Source organism: Cherax quadricarinatus, chromosome 73 (genome assembly GCF_038502225.1).
Source record: "Cherax quadricarinatus isolate ZL_2023a chromosome 73, ASM3850222v1, whole genome shotgun sequence".
NCBI classification, from domain to species: domain Eukaryota; kingdom Metazoa; phylum Arthropoda; class Malacostraca; order Decapoda; family Parastacidae; genus Cherax; species Cherax quadricarinatus.
Genome location: NC_091364.1, coordinates 18697612 through 18721485, shown reverse-complemented (window position 1 = coordinate 18721485; position 23874 = coordinate 18697612). Strand labels below are relative to the sequence as shown.

Here is a 23874-nt window from a genome sequence, read left to right as displayed (position 1 = left end):
ATGAACACCTGGGTCAACACAGGTCAGACAGACAGCATGTTGTGCGGTTCAGCGTTGGAAGATGAGGTCCTTTAACTTAATGAGAGGAAACTTTTAGTTCATTTTAAAATAATATGGGGAAGATGAGCTCAGTCACGGATGGAAGCACTGTCCTCGCTCTGAGAGACTCATTGTGGGTCACCCCAACACATGGTGTAATGCGCTTCACACCCAAGGTAGAACATAACACCTGGGTCAACTCAGGACAGACAGGCGCCATGTAATGCGGTTCACACTCAAGGTAGAACATAACACCTGCGTCAACTCAGGACAGACAGGCGCCATGAAATGCGGGTAACATCCAAGATAGAATATAATACCAGTATATCCTTACTGAAACACCTGGGTCAATCGTCACCCTAAAGCAACTAATTTTGGTGAGGCAGTCCTGCTCCACATTAACTGTGTCCCCTTATTGAACTAAAAGTATTATATATCTTGAAAACCCATTAAGACTTACAGTGTACAAGACGCCTCTCTATGGTAAACACCCTTTTTAGTTCATTCAACTTAAAGAGAGGAAGCTTTTAGATCATTTTAAAATAATAAGGGGAAGATGTTGAACTTGTCAACATACACATCTGCTGACGTTGATATATTTCGTTATCCATCAAGGATTATCATTGCCGGTTATTCGAATAGTGGCAAATCTTATTTCACATCAAAATTAATAAAGTTATACCACGAGAAATTTCATAACATTATAATATGCGGGGTGACATCACATCCCTTAGAACAAGATTCAGAGATAACTCATAAATTAACATTAAGTAACGATATTATCGACCCGCAGAATGTCATTGCATCACCTGATGAAAATACAATAATTATTGTTGATGATCTATTTTTAAAAGCAGGTAACAGTGAAATTATTCTCGAATGTTTTACTAAAGGTAGACATCATAATATAAGCATTATTCTGATTACTCAAAATATATTTCACGGAGGACGATATAGTCGTACCATGGCTTTAAACGCCACGCATTTTGCTTTATTTAAAATGAGGGATCTTGGACAAGTAGAGATTCTGGGGCGACAAGTGTTCGGAAAAAATAAGGAATTTGTAAATATATATAAATCTGCTATAAAACGATCACCCTTTGGTTATTTATTCATAGACCTTGCATTAAATACACCAGAAGCATTACAGTTGCGAACCAATGTGTTACGGCAGGATTCCTACGAAATTGTATACCAATGGAGCGAGCAAAATTAATTGAAAAGGTTTATAGAGATCCTGGATCTGCTGGGTCATTCTCTGGTGTAAACAGTTTATATACAGCTGTAAAAAAGATCGATCCGTCCATAACCTTGAAAGAGGTCAGAAATTTCTTAAATTCAGAAAGATCATATACTTTATACGTTCTTAAACCTAAGAAGTTTCCTCGTAGGAAAATAATTGCTCCTAAACCCAGAGTGATATTAACCTGTGATTTGGGTGATATGTCTAAATTATCCAGATATAATGATGGATATAAATACATTCTCGTGTGTATCGATGTTTTTTCAAGATATTTACAAGCAGTACTCATGAAAAAGAAAGACGGACCGAGCACTTTACATGCATTACAAAACATATTGGAGAATGAAAAGGCGAAGAATATATCGAGATTATTTACAGATAAAGGCAGGGAGTTTCTAAATAAACAGGTACAGAATTATCTCCAGAGTAAGCATATAAAGTTATATCATGTATTTTCGAAAGAAACAAAAGCTTCCATTGCAGAGAGAGGCTTGCAAACGCTGAAACGTAAATTATACAAGTATATGACAAGTGCCAATACATTTAATTATTCAAAAGTGTTAAATGAATTAGTAGATGCGTATAATTCATCTCCGCACTCGGGGATTGGCGGTAAAACCCCATTGCAAGTCCATGGTATTACGTCATTGAATGATATAAGGAATCAGTTTCGGATAAATTATAAAAATGGAAGATCCAATAAGAAACGAATCAGTAAGAAATTGGCTGTTGGAGACACAACAAGAGTGACTCTTAGCAGATCATCCGCGTTTAACCGAGGGTTTCACACACAAAATACAGAGGAAATATTTAAAATATATAGAATTAATAATTCTCAACCTATAACAACATATCATTTGAAAGATTTGAAAGGTGAAAAGATTAAAGGAATATTTTATCGCGAAGAATTGACCCCAGTCATACCACCTCCAGAATATATTATCGACAGAGTATTGAAACGAAAAAAAATTGGTGGAATTACGCATTATTTGGTATCTTATAAAGGTTATGATTCCACTTTTAATTCGTGGGTCAAAGAAGGAGATTTGTTGAAGGTACAATGAAAAAATCATTATTAGAAAAATTTAAAGAATTAATTACATTACTTAATAGTCTCCCACGCAATCATCGGAAGAGTTTATTACAACAGTTTAAGAAAACACACATAAGTTGTATCAGTGAGATTTTCAAGAATTTGATTAAGAATAAAATACCATTAGACCCTAAAATATTTAAAAAGTACAAGAACGAGATTAAATCATTAGCTTGTAAGAAAATCGGTTTTCAGCGTAAAAAGAAATATTTGCTGAGTATCAGAGGTGGAAATCTTCTTGGCATTATATTACCTCTAGCAGTAAATATTATTTCGAGATTGTTTAATAAATCATGAAAGAATTTTATCTTGTACCAACTTCAGTTATGAATCGGAAACCTCTCGAGTTAGTAAAATCGGAGGGTGGTGAGAATTTGGAAGGAGGTGGTGGTGGTGCATGCTTGAAGCGTGGTGTTAAACGCAAGTTTAAGACTACTCCCGCTAGGCAGGTCAACCCACCTGCTCTCACCTCGGTGAAACCTCAGAAAACCCCAGATTTGTCAAGATTCATGCACATAAGAGTGAGTGCGAGAAATATAGAATATGTGAAATCAATGTTGGTATTATTGCAAAGAAATCCTTTGGTGAGTTGGGATGAGAATGGTGACCTTCTTACCCCCATTACTGGACGTAATATTATTGAAATATTAAATGTTTTATCAGAAAATAATGTGAAATCAGCGAGAAGAATCGATTCTGATTACTTAACAGAAATAAAGCATTTATTAAATATATCAGGTATACATTTTGATTTTGTGAGGAATACAAAAGTGAGAAAACAATTATTACATAAAGGAGGCGGTGTAAGGAGAGAAACATCGTGGATATCATATTAGGTGAGTATATAAACTCTGTGATGTTATGTTTTTATTTAGTGTGTGTTATAAGAGTGTAGAGATGGCTGAACGTCTTCTATACGTGTGTAGCGATTCAAGTCTCGATTTATTTCCCGCCAATACACCTTCGGCTTTCATTAATAAATTATATGACCCCATTATATTAGATAATAAAATTGATTATGAGGTTGCTCTGAAAAATATAATTTACCCCAAGACGCATTATATACCGCAAAAGAATTTGAAGATATGTATTACATATGAGAAATCTACAGTAAATAAATATATGCATAAAATTGATATGAGCAAAATTATTGGAGGTGATATGACAAGGATTTTAGAGGCAATAAATGAGGATATTAATGTAAATCTCTTAATAGCAGTTAAACATACAACGGGTATTATCATCCCCAAAAACTCAATTGTGTTCACATATCATCCAGGAATAAACAGAGTGGTTATTAACTTGAAAAAAAAAATTATACTACCTTCTGATATTACCAGTGCTTATGTGGGGTTGGAATTTGATAAAGAAGGAAGCGATATGCTAGGGTTCTTAGGTAATGAAATTTTGTATGTCTTTACCAATAAAAAAGAGATTATTTTTAACGAGTCTGGTGTGAAGGCGGTAAACCCACCCGATCCTGAATCAGGTATTAATTATATGTTAATATATAGCGATTTGATTGATCCCATTAATTTTGGCGATCAGTTGGTATCTCTTTTGGGAGTAGTTGATATTAATACATTAAGATCTAATTATGACCCCACAATGTATAAACCACTTAATAAAAAGATAATTGATCAAGTGAGTATTAAGCTCGCTGATCAGAAAGGAAGGTTAATTCAATATAATGATAAGTGTTCTACTGTATGTGTACTACATTTAAGACCTATAAAACGAGAGTGAATGATCAAGTTGAGTTAATATTGAACGAACCGTCAAGATGAGAACCAGTTTCTCTCCTCCTTCAGTGGAATCATTCCTGAAACTCTTTGATACTTCGAGGGTGAAAGGGGGAGGTTTAGATGATATTATATTATATAAAGCTAGAGGGAGGGGCGGAGGATTATTGTCATTTCTCGGTGGGATGGCCAGAAAAGCATTACCATTCTTATTGAATACCTTTGCTCCGGGAGTATTACAATACGGGCAAAATGTGTTGAACGATGTTAATAATGGTATTGCATTGAAAAATTCTGCGAGAAATAGAGGCGTAGAAACATTGAAGGGTGTCGGACAGAAGTTATTATCCGGAGGAAGTAGAAAGATTGGTTTGAAACGATTGAAATTTAATAATAAAAGAAACTGGAATATTTAATTAATTTTAGTTTATTGTTAACTGTCATATTGTTAGTATGTCGGCTGGTGCTCTATACGTTACACCGGGGGGACTCAACGCCCCCGTCCCCACTTATTCTCATTCCATAACTGATGGATTCCCAAAATTACCAGGACATACCATTATTGAATCCTCAATAGCAGCTAGACGCACCTGTGAAGTATTACCAGTAAATCAAGGATCTGATAAATTTCTCGAATTTAGAATACAAAGTTCAGAAGGTCATTTTTTAGATTTAACGAGTCTGGCCTTGGAAATGAACATAAATATAACAAATGAGGATGGGAGTGCACTGGGAGACGATGATAAGGTCATATTTGTGAATTCTATAAGTCAGACAATATTCAAATCTGTGTGTTTGTATCTCAATGAACAACTTATAGAATCGAATCCATTTTATTCATATACGGGTTATATTAAACTGCTTAAGCATTTATCCCCATCAAAATTAGATACATTGGGAAGAATAGCATTCTTTCGTAATAAAGACACAGCAAGTAGTACTATTACAACAGCTGATTTAGATGATATTAAGAAAGACGAAGGTAAATTAACGAATGAAGTGAATACTTGTTTCCCTTTGATGCTGGATGTGAGTAGTTTTCACGAATATATCCTGGATAGTGTCGAATGTCGATTGAGACTTGAAATGCATTCACCCGCATGGGTAATTATGACTCCATTAAGCGGAAAAACATATAAATATAATATTAATTCCATTAAATTATGGATCGATAAAGTTATTCCGTATACGAATGCATTAATTGCATTGAATTCAAGCATGAGGGCAAACCCGCAGGGGTGTGAATATCTGTTCAAGAAGACATTATTTAAATCATATATTCTGGCATCTAATCAAACACAATTGATCGCAGATAATCCTTGGGGACAAGTCATACCCGATAAGATATTTATTATATTAGTTGATATGAAGACATATGATGGAGGATATAATTTTAATCCATTATATTTTCAACATGAAGATTTGAATCATTTCGGGGTTACAATTAATTCAGAAATGATTCTTAATATTGACTGTAAGTTCCCTACCCATGCGAGTAGGTTATATTACGCTACCTTGAAATCTCTGGGTTTGGAGACTGATCATCTGATTACATATAAGAGTTTTCTCCAAGGCAGAACTATATTAGGTGTTGATCTGAGAAGTGAACAGGTTAAGAATGCTATATCTGTCGAGAAGAATGGTAATTTGAGAATAGATATGACATTTGGTAAACCGAAAGATGAGAATAGAATTTGTCTGATGTTTGGTGAAACTAATGCGATTTTAAATATAAATGAAAATAGAACAGTGATAGTGCATACGCGAGTATAGATCATGAATTGTGAAGAAATAAATATTGCCTTGAAACATCATACGGGAAGATACGCCTCGTATTTGGGATGTTTTGCCGCAAATAATATAAATGAAGTTATTATGAGGATAAAAGATAAGCCGGTAATTTTCATCATTAATATATTGAACGATCAAGATGAAAATATGGGTCATTGGATTAGTATATATGTGAACAAATACATATTAATATATTTAGATAGTTTCGGGGTGGATTTAAAACATTATACAAATATATATGAGAAAATTATATACAAGAGAAATTTCATGTACGGTATTAATCAGAGGATTCAACATGAAAAATCATTGGTGTGCGGCTTATATGCTATATATTTTGTGTATAAGTTAACAAATTATAGCGTCAAGAAAATTATACCATATTTGTTTAAAGATTTTGGTAGAAATAAATTAAAGAATGACCAATTTATAATGAAATATGCATATGAGCATTTCAATATACCCTCATGTTCAAGTGTATTTGCTAATAATTCAACGTGGAATTATGAAAATCTGTGTAAAATATTGGAATTATAATACGGTGGGGTAGAGGCGTTTAGAGGCGGGGCGAAAGGTTAGAGGCGGGGCGAAAGGTCATAACGCTGCTATAAATGCCCGTGCTGGGTCACTCTTTGCATCTACTGTCATTCAAGTTGGGTCAAGGATGAATCCAATTCAGTACTCCGTTGGAGGTGTCTGCGAGGAGGAGAGAAGACTGCATCCCTGTGTATGTCGGAATAATCCACCTGCGGTAAATGGTAAGTGATTTTTTTGTTCATTATCTTGTTCTAATATTGAAAAAAAAAAAAAAAAAACTTTTTACACATAAATGATTTTAGAAGTGTAATGTATTAACCAATAAAACTTTTTAATGCAATTAAAGATATGCCTTATTCTTCTTCTAATCGAGAAATTTTTTTTCTTTGCCAGATGCGAATATAATGCGGTTGTTGGAACTTATTCGCGCAAATCAAATCCGACAGGAGCAAATGATTTGCGAGTTGATGGGATTGTTAGGAGCGAGATCCACCCAGCCTCCTACCCATCCATATGGAGATGCTGTTGCTACCCCTCCTACCAACGAGACTTCTCCCCGACCTCATGTGGATGTTGAGACTGCGCCTCCTACTCAGGCGGTTGATGTTAACGCTTTTATCCAGGATATTGTAACTCCTACCCACGCCGAGATCGACCCTTCTCCCCAGTCTCATATGAGTGGAGAATGTGTTAGTAGTTGTTATTGCGATAAATGCGTATGGAGCGAGATGGAATATTTTATGACAAATTCCCAACCTAATTCATGTATGGATGAGGATTCCCCCATAAATTATCCGCCAGCTTCCCCCATAAATTATCCACCAGTTTCCCCGGATGAGGATTCCCCCATTTATTATCCACCAGCTTCCCCCCCAGAAGTTTATTGTATAACAGATGAGGAAGAAGACGACGACCCTGAACAAAATGCACAGAAATTCTACAAGAGAAGAAAAATTACTCTACGTTGATTTTAGTCAATGAATTGTAGCTTTTTTTTTCAATGAAATTGTATTTGTTTGTATTACCAGAAATGTAATGGCTGTATAATAAATAATGAAAAAAAAAATTGTGTATTAGTGTTATCCTGAAATGTGTCTTTCTGATGATGAAAATGCTTTCCCTATGATGTATATGTGTCCCCTTATTAACTTGAATGAACTAAAAAGTTCGACGTCACTGCTATGGCCCCCTTATTAACTAAAAGGATCGACCTGATTCAACCTGTGTGCGCGTGACGTCACTACTATGTTCCCTTATTATCTTGAATGAACTAAAAAAGGATCGACCTGATTCAACCTGTGTGATGGGTCAACACGTGACGTCACTGACCGCCGAGTAAACGCTTTTTTAGTTCATTTAACTTAATGAGTGGAAACTTTTAGTTCATTTAACTTAATGAGAGGAAACTTTTAGTTCATTTAACTTAATGAGAGGAAACTTTTAGTTCATTTTAAAATAATAAGGGGAAGATGTTTAGACTTGTAGTAAGCATGCTTACCCCCAGAGGGGGGATTCCAAAAACTTGATCCGAGGAATTTCGAAAACCCCATAGTGGGGGGAAATCCAAAAAACTTGATCCGAGGAGATGGAGACTTTCGAAAACCCCATAGGGGGGAATCCAAAAAACTTGGTAATATCGAGAAATTTTTGGGGTTGGGGGTGAAAGTGGGAGGGGGAACCTCAAAAATTTGATCTGAGGAGATGGAGAGCACAAGAAAATGAAATTAAAAAAAAATTCGAAACCCCCATAGGGGGGAATCCAAAAACTTGGTAATATCGATAAATTTTCGGGGTTGGGGGGTGAAAGTGGGAGGGGGAACCTCAAAAATTTGATCTGAGGAGATGGAGAGCACAAGAAAATGAAATTCGAAAAAAAATTCGAAACCCCATAGGGGGGAATCCAAAAAACTTGATCCAAGGAGATAATAAGAAAAAAAATTCGGGGCGCGGGGGCGATCCGGACGACGCTGCAGAAGGCGCAGCAGAAGGCGCGGGCGGGGGTCGCGAAGGGCGCGCGGGGCGGCGGGCGGGCGCGCGGGCGGGCGCGCGGGGCGGGCGCGCGGGCGCGCGGCGCGATGGTGGGGTCGCGAGGCGGGGGGTCGTGGTGGGTGGGGGTATTGGTTGGGGGGTCAAGGGTGAGGTAGTCTCGAGGGCGAGGTCATGGTCAAAACCGGAAGTAACACCTAGGTGTGAAAAGGTGACCCTCCAGCTGCTGGTCCTAGACCGGATACACCGCCCAGTGGAAGGCCTAAACCGGAAGGGACGCCCCAGCCGCATGCCTTTTTCCGGAAGGGACGCCCCAGCCGCATTTTTGACTACTTATATTGTATCATATTATTGTTGTAGTAGGTTGATTACTGTGTTCTGTTAAGCAAGTGGAGAACCACTGAACCACTACTTTAGAGACCGGTTGATGGTTCCAGAATTGGCGCCTGGCGCTACCTCCTGACCGACCTGACGTCAGACCACTGAACATCTGAACAGTCAGTCAGATCATAACACTGACTCTGATCGGGTCTTCAACCCAGAGATCTTAACTTGGTCAATAATTCTAAATCATGCCTATTGTCTTAACTTTGCTGTTAATTCCAAGAGTCTGATAACTCTTCTGCTTTGGATAATTAATTTACTTCCTTAAAGCTCCCTCAGTCATTCTTATTTGGACTCTTTATTGTATTATGCTTAATTCATAAGGATTTGAACATAGAATTACGTTCCTCATTGTACAGTCTTATATCACTGATAATAGTGAATTGTTTTAATTCACTGACTGAGTACCAATAAAGATTCATAATTGGTAGTAAATAAAACTAACCAAAAAACAAAACGACGTAATTATTCCCCTATTGTTGCGGCATAGAGCAAGTCGTAACACAAGCTAGGCACTATCATCCAGGTTATTGACAAGCTAGGCACTATCATCCAGGTTATTGACAAGCTAGGCACTATCATCCAGGTTATTGACAAGCTAGGCACTATCATCCAGGTTATTGACAAGCTAGGCACTATCATCCAGGTTGACAAGCTAGGCTCTATCATCCAGGTTATTGACAAGCTAGGCTCTATCATCCAGGTTATTGACAAGCTAGGCACTATCATCCAGGTTATTGACAAGCTAGGTACTATCATCCAGGTTATTGACAAGCTAGGCTCTATCAACCAGGTTATTGACAAGCTAGGCACTATCATCCAGGTTATTGACAAGCTAGGCACTATCATCCAGGTTATTGACAAGCTAGGCACTATCATCCAGGTTATTGACAAGCTAGGCACTATCATCCAGGTTATTGACAAGCTAGGCGCTATCATCCAGGTTATTGACAAGCTAGGCACTATCATCCAGGTTATTGACAAGCTAGGCACTATCATCCAGGTTATTGACAAGCTAGGCTCTATTATCCAGGTTATTGACAAGCTAGGCACTATCATCCAGGTTATTGACAAGCTAGGCACTATCATCCAGGTCATTGACAAGCTAGGCACTATAATCCAGGTCATTGACAAGCTAGGCACTATCATCCAGGTCATTGACAAGCTAGGCACTATCATCCAGGTTATTGACAAGCTAGGCACTATCATCCAGGTTATTGACAAGCTAGGCACTATCATCCAGGTTATTGACAAGCTAGGCACTATCATCCAGGTTATTGACAAGCTAGGCACTATCATCCAGGTTGACAAGCTAGGCTCTATCATCCAGGTTATTGACAAGCTAGGCTCTATCATCCAGGTTATTGACAAGCTAGGCACTATCATCCAGGTTATTGACAAGCTAGGTACTATCATCCAGGTTATTGACAAGCTAGGCTCTATCAACCAGGTTATTGACAAGCTAGGCACTATCATCCAGGTTATTGACAAGCTAGGCACTATCATCCAGGTTATTGACAAGCTAGGCACTATCATCCAGGTTATTGACAAGCTAGGCACTATCATCCAGGTTATTGACAAGCTAGGCGCTATCATCCAGGTTATTGACAAGCTAGGCACTATCATCCAGGTTATTGACAAGCTAGGCACTATCATCCAGGTTATTGACAAGCTAGGCTCTATTATCCAGGTTATTGACAAGCTAGGCACTATCATCCAGGTTATTGACAAGCTAGGCACTATCATCCAGGTCATTGACAAGCTAGGCACTATAATCCAGGTCATTGACAAGCTAGGCACTATCATCCAGGTCATTGACAAGCTAGGCACTATCATCCAGGTTATTGACAAGCTAGGCACTATCATCCAGGTTATTGACAAGCTAGGCACTATCATCCAGGTTATTGACAAGCTAGGTACTATCAGCTAGGTTATTGACAAGCTAGGCACTATCATCCAGGTTATTGACAAGCTAGGCACTGTCATCCAGGTTATTGACAAGCTAGGCACTGTCATCCAGGTTATTGACAAGCTAGGCACTATCATCCAGGTTATTGACAAGCTAGGCACTGTCATCCAGGTTATTGACAAGCTAGGCACTATCATCCAGGTTATTGACAAGCTAGGCACTATCCAGGTTATTGACATGCTAGGCACTATCATCCAGGTTATTGACATGCTAGGCACTATCATCCAGGTTATTGACAAGCTAGGCACTATCATCCAGGTTATTGACAAGCTAGGCACTATCATCTAGGTTATTGACAAGCTAGGCACTATCATCCAGGTTGACAAGCTAGGCACTATCATCCAGGTTATTGACAAGCTAGGCACTATCATCCAGGTTATTGACAAGCTAGGCACTATCATCCAGGTTATTGACAAGCTAGGCACTATCATCCAGGTTATTGACAAGCTAGGTACTATCAGCTAGGTTATTGACAAGCTAGGCACTATCATCCAGGTTATTGACAAGCTAGGCACTGTCATCCAGGTTATTGACAAGCTAGGCACTGTCATCCAGGTTATTGACAAGCTAGGCACTATCATCCAGGTTATTGACAAGCTAGGCACTGTCATCCAGGTTATTGACAAGCTAGGCACTATCATCCAGGTTATTGACAAGCTAGGCACTATCCAGGTTATTGACATGCTAGGCACTATCATCCAGGTTATTGACATGCTAGGCACTATCATCCAGGTTATTGACAAGCTAGGCACTATCATCCAGGTTATTGACAAGCTAGGCACTATCATCCAGGTTATTGACAAGCTAGGCACTATCATCCAGGTCATTGACAAGCTAGGCACTATCATCCAGGTTATTGACAAGCTAGGCTCTATCATCCAGGTTATTGACAAGCTAGGCTCTATCATCCAGGTTATTGACAAGCTAGGCACTATCATCCAGGTTGAACATCAAAATGGTATAAAATACCGACAGGTTGGTAGGTAAGACACAAAGGCAACAGTTAGGCAACTTTATTCCGAAACGTTTCGCCTACACAGTAGGCTTCTTCAGTCGAATACAGAAAGTAGGCAGGAACAGTAGAGATGTGAAGACGATGTAATCAGTCCATCACCCTTGAAGTCGTAGAATTTGAGATTGTCAGTCCCTCAGCCTGGAGAGTTCAGTTCCATAGTCAGGAACTATCTGAAGATCAAGCGACCGTGCGGAGCCTGTCGCTTGATCTTCAGATAGTTCCTGACTATGGAACTGAACTCTCCAGGCTGAGGGACTGACAACCTCAAATTCTACGACTTCAAGGGTGATGGACTGATTACATCGTCTTCACATCTCTACTGTTCCTGCCTACTTTCTGTATTCGACTGAAGAAGCCTACTGTGTAGGCGAAACGTTTCGGAATAAAGTGGCCTAACTGTTGCCTTTGTGTCTTACCTACCATCATCCAGGTTATTGACAAGCTAGGCACTATCATCCAGGTTATTGACAAGCTAGGCACTATCATCCAGGTTATTGACAAGCTAGGTACTATCAGCCAGGTTATTGACAAGCTAGGCACTATCATCCAGGTTATTGACAAGCTAGGCACTGTCATCCAGGTTATTGACAAGCTAGGCACTGTCATCCAGGTTATTGACAAGCTAGGCACTATCATCCAGGTTATTGACAAGCTAGGCACTGTCATCCAGGTTATTGACAAGCTAGGCACTATCATCCAGGTTATTGACAAGCTAGGCACTATCATCCAGGTTATTGACATGCTAGGCACTATCATCCAGGTTATTGACATGCTAGGCACTATCATCCAGGTTATTGACAAGCTAGGTACTATCATCCAGGTTATTGACAAGCTAGGCACTATCATCCAGGTTATTGACAAGCTAGGCACTATCATCCAGGTTATTGACAAGCTAGGCACTATCATCCAGGTTATTGACATGCTAGGCACTATCATCCAGGTTATTGACATGCTAGGCACTATCATCCAGGTTATTGACATGCTAGGCACTATCATCCAGGTCATTGACAAACCAGGTACTATCATCCAGGTCATTGACAAACCAGGTACTATCATCCAGGTCATTGACAAGCCAGGTACTATCATCCAGGTCATTGACAAACCAGGTACTATCATCCAGGTCATTGACAAGCCAGGTACTATCATCCAGGTCACTGAAAAGCCAGGTACTATCATCCAGGTCATTGACAAGCCAGGTACTATCATCCAGACAGATCCAGGTACCATTACCTGAGGCGTGTGTACCATGTTGGAAAGTGGCTTTATATAGCATATTGTAACCATCAATAATGACCTGAATGATAAATCACTTAATATCACAGGGTATCCCTCGTATAATAAGAATCGAGGGATATCGTAGTAACCATCCCGGGGGCGTGTACCCCTGTTACCCTAAGATTAACGTGGAATTATCTTTATATTGGAGCTTGGGACGTGTAGACAAAATTATCACATTTGGGTAAATACTGCTCGGATTCTGTGGCTGTGATTGTTGTCAGTAAGGGCGAGATGGTAGTGCTTATGTGGAGATATTTTGAATTTTATTGACATGTAGAGATAAAAAACCTTCACGACAGACTCCTCTTACTCTTCTTCCTTCTCCTCTTTTTTTTTTTTTTTTTTATTCGCCGGGTATTCTCCCGGCCCGGGTCTTTTCTAAGTAGTGGTGACCCGGCCTTGGCTCCCTATCTGGGGAGTGTCTCGAGACTTAAGTCTCCCATGGGAGGAGGTACAAGTACCTCCTCATCTTCGGGACCAAGTGTCCCCAGGCCTAGCCACATTCCCCGCCCTCACGGGGCTCGTAGGGAGAAGCTAGGCCTCTGATCTGCCATCAACCCCGCCTCAAAGGGGCTCATGGGGATGGCAGTCTTCTTCTCCTCTTTCCTCTCATCCTTCTTATATTCTTCCTTCTCCTGCTCCTCCTCTTCCTAGCTGCTAGTTTACTGTGTCTCAGCAGTTCATCCTGTGAGTGGCGCCACAAACAACACTGTTACGATGGTCAACATTCTTACATTATGTGAAAGAAATATTAGTCATTTTATATTTGTCAATCACATCACATAGTTGTTGTACACAGTACAGTAAGCACAACGCTCTCACAACATACTGATATCTAATTTACTCTTCTTCCTATTCCTGCGTCTCCCTCCACCTCCTCCTCCCGCCTCCTCCTTCCCTCCTCCCCCTCCCCATCCTCCTCCCCTCCCCATCCTCCTCCCCTCCCCATCCTCCTCCCCTCCCCCTCCTCCTTCCCTCCTCCTCTTCATCAGCTTCGTAAAACTTGTCCACGTAATTATTGTCACTTTTTTCATACAGTTTTCAGCCCATTTTTAAGTTAGGTTAAACTAGGTTACTTAGGTTAAGTTAATTAGGTTAGGTTATAGGTTAGGTTTAGCTAGCTTACGTTACGCTAAGTTTGCCTAAATTAGGTTAGGCTTCGTTTGACTAGGCTTGGTTGGGTTAGGCTTTGCCAGCCTGGCTGGTAAAGCTCTAGCTTCACGCACGGAGGGCCCGGGTTAGATTCCCGGCGGGGTGGAAGCATTGAACGCGTTTCCTTCCACCTATTGTCCTGTTCACCTAGCAGCAAGTAGGTACCTGGGTGTTAGTCGACTGGTGTGGGTGGCATCCTGGGGGGACAAGATTGAGAACCACAATGGAAATAAGACAGACCACAATGACGCACTGACTTCCTTGGGTTATCCTGGGTAGCTAACCCTCCAGGGTTAAAAATCCGAACGAAATCTTATCTTACCCCTTACGACTGCTTCTCCAGCACTGCCTGGTTCTCGAACAACTCTTCCTTCTGCACAAATAGAAGGGTTTACGACTGGGTTTACGTCCGACCTGGTCCATTTTTTCATGACGGTGTCTGGGATGTCATGGGTGTCGTCTGACTGGGGGCGGAAGGATCTGGTGGAGGCCTGGGTGGGGGTAGCCTGGGTGGGGGGAGCCTGGGTGGGGGGAGCCTGGGTGGGGGAAGCCAGGTTGGGGGGAGCCTGGGAGGGGGAAGCTTGGGTGGGGGAGCCTGGGTGGGGGAGCATAGGTGGGGGAAGCTTGGGTTGGGGAGCCCAGGTGGGGGAAGCTTGGGTGGGGGAGCCTGGGTGGGGGAGCCCAGGTGGGGGAAGCTTGGGTGGGGGAGCATTGGTGGGGGTTGCCTGGGTGAGGGAAGCCTGGGTGGAGGAAGCCTGGGATTGGTTAGGCAGGGATGGGGAGGGAAAGGCAGATCAGTCGAGGCAGGCCGGGGTAAAGCAGGCCTGGGTGAAGCAGGCCTTGGTGAAGCAGGACTAGGTAAAGCAGGCCGGGATGAAGCAGGCCTTGGTGAAGCAGGCCTGGGTGAAGCAGGCCTTGGTGAAGCAGGCCTTGGTGAAGCAGGACTAGGTAAAGCAGGACTGGGTGAAGCAGGACTGGGTGAAGCAGGACTGGGTGAAGCAGCACTGGGTGAAGCAGCACTGGGTGAAGCAGGCCTGGGTGAAGCAGGACTGGGTGAAGTAGGACTGGGTGAAGCAGGACTGGGTGAAGCAGCACTGGGTGAAGCAGGCCTTGGTGAAGCAGGACTGGGTGAAGCAGGCCTTGGTGAAGCAGGCCTGGGTGAAGCAGGACTAGGTGAAGCAGGATTGGGTGAAGCAGGCCTGGGTGAAGCAGGACTGGGTGAAGCAGGCCTTGGTGAAGCAGGACTGGGTGAAGCATGCATTTAGTGAAGCAGGACTGGGTGAAGCAGGCATTTAGTGAAGCAGGACTAGGTGAAGCAGGCCTATGTGAAGCAGGACTGGGTGAAGCAGGCCTTGGTGAAGCAGGTCTGGGTGAAGCAGGACTGGGTGAAGCAGGCCTTGGTGAAGCAGGACTGGGTGAAGCAGGCCTTGGTGAAGCAGGCCTTGGTGAAGCAGGACTGGGTGAAGCAGGCCTATGTGAAGCAGGACTGGGTGAAGCAGGCCTATGTGAAGCAGGACTGGGTGAAGCAGGCCTTGGTGAAGCAGGCCTTGGTGAAGCAGGACTGGGTGAAGCAGGCCTATGTGAAGCAGGACTGGGTGAAGCAGGCCTATGTGAAGCAGGACTGGGTGAAGCAGGCCTTGGTGAAGCAGGTCTGGGTGAAGCAGGACTGGGTGAAGCAGGCCTTGGTGAAGCAGGACTGGGTGAAGCAGGCCTTGGTGAAGCAGGCCTTGGTGAAGCAGGCCTTGGTGAAGCAGGACTGGGTGAAGCAGGACTGGGTGAAGCAGGACTGGGTGAAGCAGAACTCGGTGAAGCAGACCTTCATAGCAACCACCTGGATGATAGCATCCAGAGCAACCACCTGGATGATAGCATCCAGAGCAACCACCTGGATGATAGCATCCAGAGCAACCACCTGGATGATAGCATCCAGAGCAACCACCTGGATGATAGCATTCATAGCAACCACCTGGATGATAGCATCCAGAGCAACCACCTGGATGATAGCATCCAGAGCAACCACCTGGATGATAGCATCCAGAGCAACCACCTGGATGATAGCATCCAGAGCAACCACCTGGATGATAGCATCCAGAGCAACCACCTGGATGATAACTCTTCATCCAACTATACGGCCAACAGGCCGCTTTCAGCAGTGGTAAAGTTGATAAGGGAACAAGAGTTAAATCTGGCGTCCGGGCAGCGTGAGAATAATAACAATAGCAGACACAGGCAGAGGTATGAAGAAGTGGAAGGAACAAGATGAAGTAGACGGAATATACTCCGAGTATAGATTCAGAATTATATAGGAACCATCTGTGCAAGTCGACTGAGGTTCATGAAGAGAGGACCAGAAGCTGGATCTCGACCTTCATACTTTGTTGATCAGGTTGGTAAGGGTTAAGAGACAAGAACAAGGGGCCATGAATCGACGCCTATAAACACAACTCGTTGAGTACACACATTATCAATCAACAGTAATTTCATTTCTTTTCCATACATCCTCACTCTATAACCTTCAAATTCACTATTTCCTCATCCTTATCTCACTTTAAATTATCCTCTCAATTTCCTATTCACACACTATCTCTTACTCTCCCTCCCTCCCTTCCTCATTCCATTCTTCTACCCCTCGTGTGTATGGGACAGACCATCTTAAGAGATGGTAATTCCCAATGAATATCAACACTGTCGCTGCTGGAACGAAGCCTCTGAAACTCCCGTAGCTGATAAACGCTTAATGGAATATTTAACAATATTCCCATTCCTCTACTTAAGTCTTCCAGTTGAGTCTGGCAGAATTTAACACTGCAAGAAACCCATCCTGGGTACGCCGGTAAGTTTTAAAATTACATCCCCGTACGAAAGTGAGAGTATGCCCGTGTTACCGTTCAGTTTCTGTGCTTTCTTTGTAAGAGTAAATTATGATATTGTTCTTAATAATAATAATAATAATAATAATAATAATAATAACAATGTTTTTTATTTACTACAAGTACATGTACAAGGTATACAGGCCTAGCTGACATCAGTGACATACTACTATATAGAAATTATTATTATTATAATGAGGAGCGGTAAACCCGTAGGATTATACAGCGTGTGGGGGTCAATTCAAGGAATCGGAGCACAGATCCAATTCCCCAGATCAAGAGCCCCTCACCAGCGTCAGGGAACCTCCCTTGAGGGGACTATATAGAAAGCTCCGTGTTATGCTGAGCATTTCGGGCAAATTAGGTCAGTGTTCCAGGATGCGACCCACACCAGTCCACTAACACCCAGTTACCCATTTTACTGATGGGTGAATATAGAACAGGTGTAAAGCAACACGCCCAATGTTTCTACCCTGGCTGGGAATTGAACCCAAACCCTCGCCGTGTGAAGTGAGAGCTTTAGCCACCAGGCCTCCAGAGCCCTTACAAGTCCTCCAGAGCCCTTACAAGTTTAGTCCGTTGGAAATCACATTCCACTGTCCGCATGGCCGTATACGGGCATTGCCGGAAAGTACAGCATCACAAGTAGATTGTGGGAGGAGAGACTATGCCCCTGTCATTCCTAAACGAAATTTCTACTACTGGTTTGATGTAATGCTGAAATAGGCAGCTAGTAGTACCGTTTTGACGGTATACTGTAATAAGCAGCTAGTAGCTAATGGCAGTAGTCAGTCTGTTTAGACCCTGCATGCAGTGTGGTCACGCAGGTTCATGTGCTTGTCAATGGGATAACATATATGATTAGCAACTTCATTAAAGTCGTAATTAATGACTGTAAATGAAAAAACAGAAAGGCAGAATGGAAAATGAACAATGGTCCTGGTATTGGCAGGTCCAACACTTACTGATGAGCTATGAGGCTTTTAATAGGAACAAATCACAGGCAGCGTCTGCTGTGTCATTTTTAAGCCAGAGACCACCATCTGTGACCTAACTGTCCTCTCCCACAGCCCCAGTTCTGTGAGAAAGTCATTTATTACGGCTTAAATCGAGTGCATAGTCTCAATGCAAAAGTCACTGGGGCTGTGGGAAAGGACATTTGAGTCACAGATAGAGGCCTCTGATGCAGACAACACAACAGTGATGTCTGAGAAACTTTCCTTTTAGAAGATCCCAAGCTCAGGAGTAAAGCGTTGGAAGTGCTAATACCAGGACCATTGCTCAGTCCTGGTCACAGACCGGGCCGCGGGGGCGTTGACCCCCGAAACTCTCTCCAGGTAAACTCCAGGTATATATATATATATATATATATAATATATATATATATATATATATATATATATATATATGCACACACATATATATACATGTATATATATGTCGTGCCGAATATGTAAAACTGGTCAATTAGCAAGAACTCATTTAAAATTAAATTCTCTTATACGTTTAAAGATATATTTTTTTTCATTAATGTTAATGTAAAAATTTTTAATTTTGCAGCAAAAGAATCTTAGAAAATTTACCTAACCTTATTATAACAAGAACGATTTTGAAGACTCTTAAGTTACATTCACTTGTTAGACGAAGAATGATGGGAGACCTGATCGAAGTGTATAAGTGGAAGATAGGTATTAATAAAGGGAATATTAACAAGGTCTTGAGGATATCTCTCCAAGAGAGAACCCGTAGTAATGGATTTAAATTAAATAAGTTTAGATTTAGAAAGGACATAGGAAAGTATTGGTTTGGAAATAGGGTAGTTGATGAGTGGAACAGTCTGCCTAGTTGGGTTATTGAGGCTGGGACTTTGGGTAGTTTCAAATTTAGGTTGGATAAGTACATGAGTGGGAGGGGTTGGATTTGAGTGGGACTTGCACGTCAGAGTTTATTTCTCGGGTAGCATTGAAAATTTGGTTGGGCAAATGTTCTGTTAGTGGGATGAATTGTAAAGGACTTGCCTAGTATGGGCCAACAGGCCTCCTGCAGTGTTCCTCCTTTCTTATGTTCTTATGTTCTTATAAAGGTGGCATATACAATACATGTTGTTACGTGTGTATCACCGATTATAAGGCGAAAATCTCATCCAGCTCCTCAGAGCTGGGGCGTGTGCCCAAAATACAGCAGGCATTACCCCATTGAACAGCCTCACCGAGCTGCTGGAACAGAAACCTAGCTGCCCTGGGATCCCTAGTTACCATGATGAGTCTTTTTCCCAGCTCCTTAACGAATTTAGATTCATTCTTTCCCCATGAGCCAAGGGTTTCTGAGTCTATGGGAACAAACATATAATGATGGGCAAGTTCTCCATATTTTCTAGACATTTTGGACTCCCTGAAGGTGGCAGCTGCCCCTCTTTCCTCCCTAGTGTATTGGAGATAGGTATCAGCCAAGGTAGATGCACATGTATAGCCCCACACCACTTGCTTTCCGTCTGTCCAGGCTTGAAGGGTGATACCATCTGGATGCTTCTGGCTGCCATCAGATCTGCATAGCTAGTGTGGCTCCCTTACTGCTGGGCATCCAGCTGTTGTGAGGCTCCTCTTGATAGTGTTATTAACCTCCTCACGTCTTGTAATCTTTCCCTCGGATTTACGGCACACAAGACCATGGTACCCGAATCGGTCTGCTGCTTCACTGCCACAAATACACCTGTGTTCGGCGAGAATAGGGGCGGCAAGTCGAAGGGCAACACCAATGCAGATGGTCTGTGGGTCGAGGCGTGTACCAAGGCTGGAGTTGGGAACAGCCAACAGAAAGTCCCCTGCATGAGGGGCTCTCACTGCCAGGAGGTGGGCTCTATCCTTCCCTGACACACTCTGAAGCATTGTTGAGGCTATATTTTCCACTATTGGACCATCCTAGTACGATTGTTTGTAGTTGTTGGGGGGAGCAGGTCTGGTTTCAGAGCCCGCTTGATTATCCTAGATCATGGCTCCGTCAATGAACTTTTGATCCTGGACTCCATTCTTGTCCTTAAGATGTTCAGGGAGAATCCCTGCTACAAACCCTCTGGATGTAATGCATGAGGACAGAAAAGCAGGTAGCGCAATCTGTGATGACTTGCGGACACCAGTGCCTCCTAGTCTGACTGGAAGTGCAGCTTGGTTCCACTGCCCGTCTTCTAGAGTAAAAATCTGCCTCAGGATACTGTCATAGTTGTGCAGTATGGGGTTATCATACGAAGGTGCACATCTTAGGAAATATGTCAACCTGGGCAGACTCAAGCACTTCGTGAGAAGGTACAAGGCATTGTGGGTGTCAAGATTGCCTATTCGTTGTTCCATTCTCCTTAACTCTTCCAATTTCTTCCTGAGAGTTGTGTCCATGGCATTGTTTCCCAGAGGTGCTGCTAGCAAGACACTGTTTGTGGGAGCAATGATTGCTGCTCCTGGTAGTTTTGATCTCACTGCATTTATCACTTGTTGACTGAGATGATTTCACATTTGGATGGATTCAGGATGAGACCCATTTCCTGTCCCCGTGTCATTACCTGTGTACCTGTGGACTAAGTATTGGTAGATCAAGACTGTTGGGTAGATTTCAGGATGTACATGTTTATAGAGGGGCCACGGATATATCAGACAACTTTTTAGTTGTAGTTACAATGAGAGTAAAAGGTAGATGGGATACAAGGAAAATAGTAGCAGCAAGAAAGAGAGAGGTGAAGGTTTATAAACTGTAAGTGGAGGCAGTTACGGTAAGATATAAACAACTAGTGGAGGACAGATGGGCTAGTGTGAGTATAGGCAATGAAGTTGAAGATTTATGATGTAGGTATAAGAATGTAGTGTTAAAGTATTCAGCAGAAGTTTGTGGTTACAGGAAAGTGGGAGCAGGAGGGAAGAAGAGCGATTGGTGGAATGATGATGTAGAGCAGTACAACAGAAAAAGTTAGCATATGAGAGGCTTTTACAAAGTAAAAGTGATGCAAGGAGGGAGGAGTATATAGAGAGAAAAAGAGAGGTTAAGAGAGTGGTGAAGCAATGTAAAAAGAGAGCAAATGACAAAGTGGGTGAGATGTTATCAACAAATTATGTTGAAAATAAGAAAAAGTTTTGGAGTGAGATTAATATGCTAAGGAAGCCTAGGGAACAAATGGATTTGATAGGTAAAAATAGGAGAGAAAAGTTAATAAATGGAGAGTTAGAGGTATCGGGAAGATGGAGGGAATATTTTGAGGTATTGTTAAATGATGATGACGACAGGGAAGCTGTGATTTCGTGTAAAAGGCAAGGAGGAATAATATCTTGTAGGAGTGAGGAAGAGCCAGTTGTGAGTGTAGGGAAGGTTCGTGAAGCAGTGGGTAGAATGAAAGCGGGTAAGGCAGCTGGGATTGATGGGATAAATGCAGAAATGCTAAAAGCAGGTGGGGATGTAGTTTTGGAGTGGTTTTTTATTTATTTAATAAATGTATGAAAGAGGGTAAGGCAAAGGGTACGAAATAAAGTGCAGATTATAAAGGAATAAGCCTGTTGAGCATACCCGGTAATGTGTATGGTAGAGTTATTATTGAAAGAATTAAGAGTAAGACAGAGAGTAGGAAAACAGATGAACAAGTAGGCTTTAGGAAAGGTAGGGGGTGTGTAGTCCAAGTGTTTACAGTGAAACATATAGGTGAACAGTAAAGAGTAAAGAGGGTAAAGAGATTTTTGTGGTATTTATGGATTTGGAAAAGGTGTATGATTGGGTGGAGAGGGAAGCAATGTGGCAGATGTTGCAAATGTATGGAATAGGAGATAGGTTACTGAAAGCAGTGAGGAGTTTTTATGAGGATAGTGAGGCTCAGGTTAGAGTATGTAGAAGAGAGGGAGACTGTCCCAGTAAAAGTAGGCCTTAGACAGGGATGTGTGACGTCACCATGGTTTTCAATATATTTATAGATGGGGTTGTAAGAGAAGTGAATGCTCTGGTGTTGGCAAGAAGTGTGGGGTTAAAAGATGGAGAATCAAACACAAAGTGGGAGTTGTCACAGTTGCTCTTTGCTGATGACACTGTGCTTTTGGGAGATTCTGAAGAGAAATTACAGAGAAATAGGAGTGACTGTGTCAGCAGATGGGTCTATGAATGTTGAGGTGAATCATAGAACTGACGATGGGAAAAGGTGAGTGGTGCACTGAGGAGTCTGTGGAGACAAAGAACTTTGTCGATACAACAAGGAGAAGGCTGAAGGCAGTGGATGTTATGCTTTTTGACTGTGTAATGTAAATAAAAGTCCTGGCTCCTAAAAAGTAAGTGACCTCTCTGTCTAGGGGCATTTTTATTATTTAAAATAGAAAAAGAAACCGCTCTAGGGCCAGCTTGTACCTTCATACAAATTATGAAGCATAAATTTAAATGGTTAATGTATTACAAGGAAGGACACAAAAACTCACCTATACAAAAATATATATTAATATTAAAGTAACATATACAACCTACAATCTACTCTAGTACAACCAACATCACCACACTCCAGTTCACCTTTACCCAGTACTCACATTAGCTCACTAGCACACTGCTACTACTGAGTCAAAAAATAAAAACATTTATAAAGAGGGAGGCTCCATGACACCTTCCCCTTTCTGCCAGTCTGTCTATTAGCAGGCAAAAACACCATACAAGTACTCTTCTAAAACTTAAACAGGCCTCTGCACACTAGGGCCTTACAGGTAAACATGAGAGCACTTAAACCAATAAACTGACACACACTTCCCTCTCCTCTCCTGGCCACTCTGTCTGACCAGGAATAATACTCGACTGGTTTTAGAATATATCCCAGAGAATGACACACATGGAGCGTTTTTCTTTTAAATATTACTGCATAATAGTGCAGATGTCATGTCTGAGGGCAATGTGCGTGGGGGAAGGGGTGAATATAATGCAGAGAATTCGTAGTTTGGAAATTAGGAGGAGGTGCAGGATTACCAAAACTCTTATCCCCAGGGCAGAGGAGGGGTTGAAGCTGCGAACCTTGGAACAAGGTTCGCAGTGCTATACCATTCTCACCACACTGGACCAATACCTTGGCATCTAGCACAATGCTAGACGTTGATCCAAGGCAGCCAGCTTTCAGGGAGAAGGCTTATAGCTTTTCATCTCATCCCCTGCATGCATAGACCAGAGATCAGTGTTTGTGCATATTTCGCCTGCTCTTGCGAATTCCTTGAATTGTTAAAATCTCTAGTTGGTCGATGCATGCAGGGGATGAGATGAAAAGCTGTAAGCCTCCCACCTGAAAGCTGGCTGCCTTGGATCAAGCATTGTGCTAGGTGCCAAGTTATTGTCCAGTGTGGTGAGAATGGTATAGCACTGAGTACATTGTTCCAAGGTTCGTAGGTTCGAGTCTCCTTCGGCCAGAGATCAGTGTTTATATATATATATATATATATATATATATATATATATATATATATATATATATATATATATATATATATATATATATATATATAAAGAAGTAAATGCTAGGGTGTTCGGGAGAGGGGTGGGATTAAATTATGGGGAATCAAATTCAAAATGGGAATTGACACAGTTACTTTTTGCTGATGATACTGTGCTTATGGGAGATTCTAAAGAAAAATTGCAGAGGTTAGTGGATGAGTTTGGGAATGTGTGTAAAGGTAGAAAGTTGAAAGTGAACATAGAAAAGAGTAAGGTGATGAGGGTATCAAATGATTTAGATAAAGAAAAATTGGATATCAAATTGGGGAGGAGGAGTACGGAAGAAGTGAATGTTTTC

The 23874-nt window shown here is 41.7% G+C and overlaps 2 protein-coding genes across 2 annotated transcripts in view; one reads left to right on the top strand and one right to left on the bottom strand.

Moving 5' to 3' along the window:
• Positions 1 to 23874, bottom strand: part of LOC128701164 (uncharacterized) — a 258951-nt gene that overhangs the window by 170668 nt on the left and 64409 nt on the right. The gene's annotated exons all lie outside the window — the stretch shown is intronic.
• On the top strand, positions 5565 to 7678 carry LOC138854901 (uncharacterized). Its single transcript, XM_070100627.1, has 2 exons — positions 5565 to 6663; positions 6836 to 7678. The coding sequence occupies exons 1-2, from the start codon at positions 6570 to 6572 to the stop codon at positions 7408 to 7410; spliced, it is 669 nt and encodes a 222-aa protein (XP_069956728.1). The 5' UTR covers positions 5565 to 6569; the 3' UTR covers positions 7411 to 7678.

What these genes read in the sequence shown, in the direction of transcription:
- LOC138854901 (XM_070100627.1), top strand. Translation starts at nt 6,570, where the DNA reads ATGAATCCAATTCAGTACTCCGTTGGAGGTGTCTGCGAGGAGGAGAGA. An exon ending in TAATCCACCTGCGGTAAATG is followed by an intron (nt 6,664 to 6,835) that starts GTAAGTGATTTT and finishes TTTCTTTGCCAG; the next exon opens with ATGCGAATATAATGCGGTTG.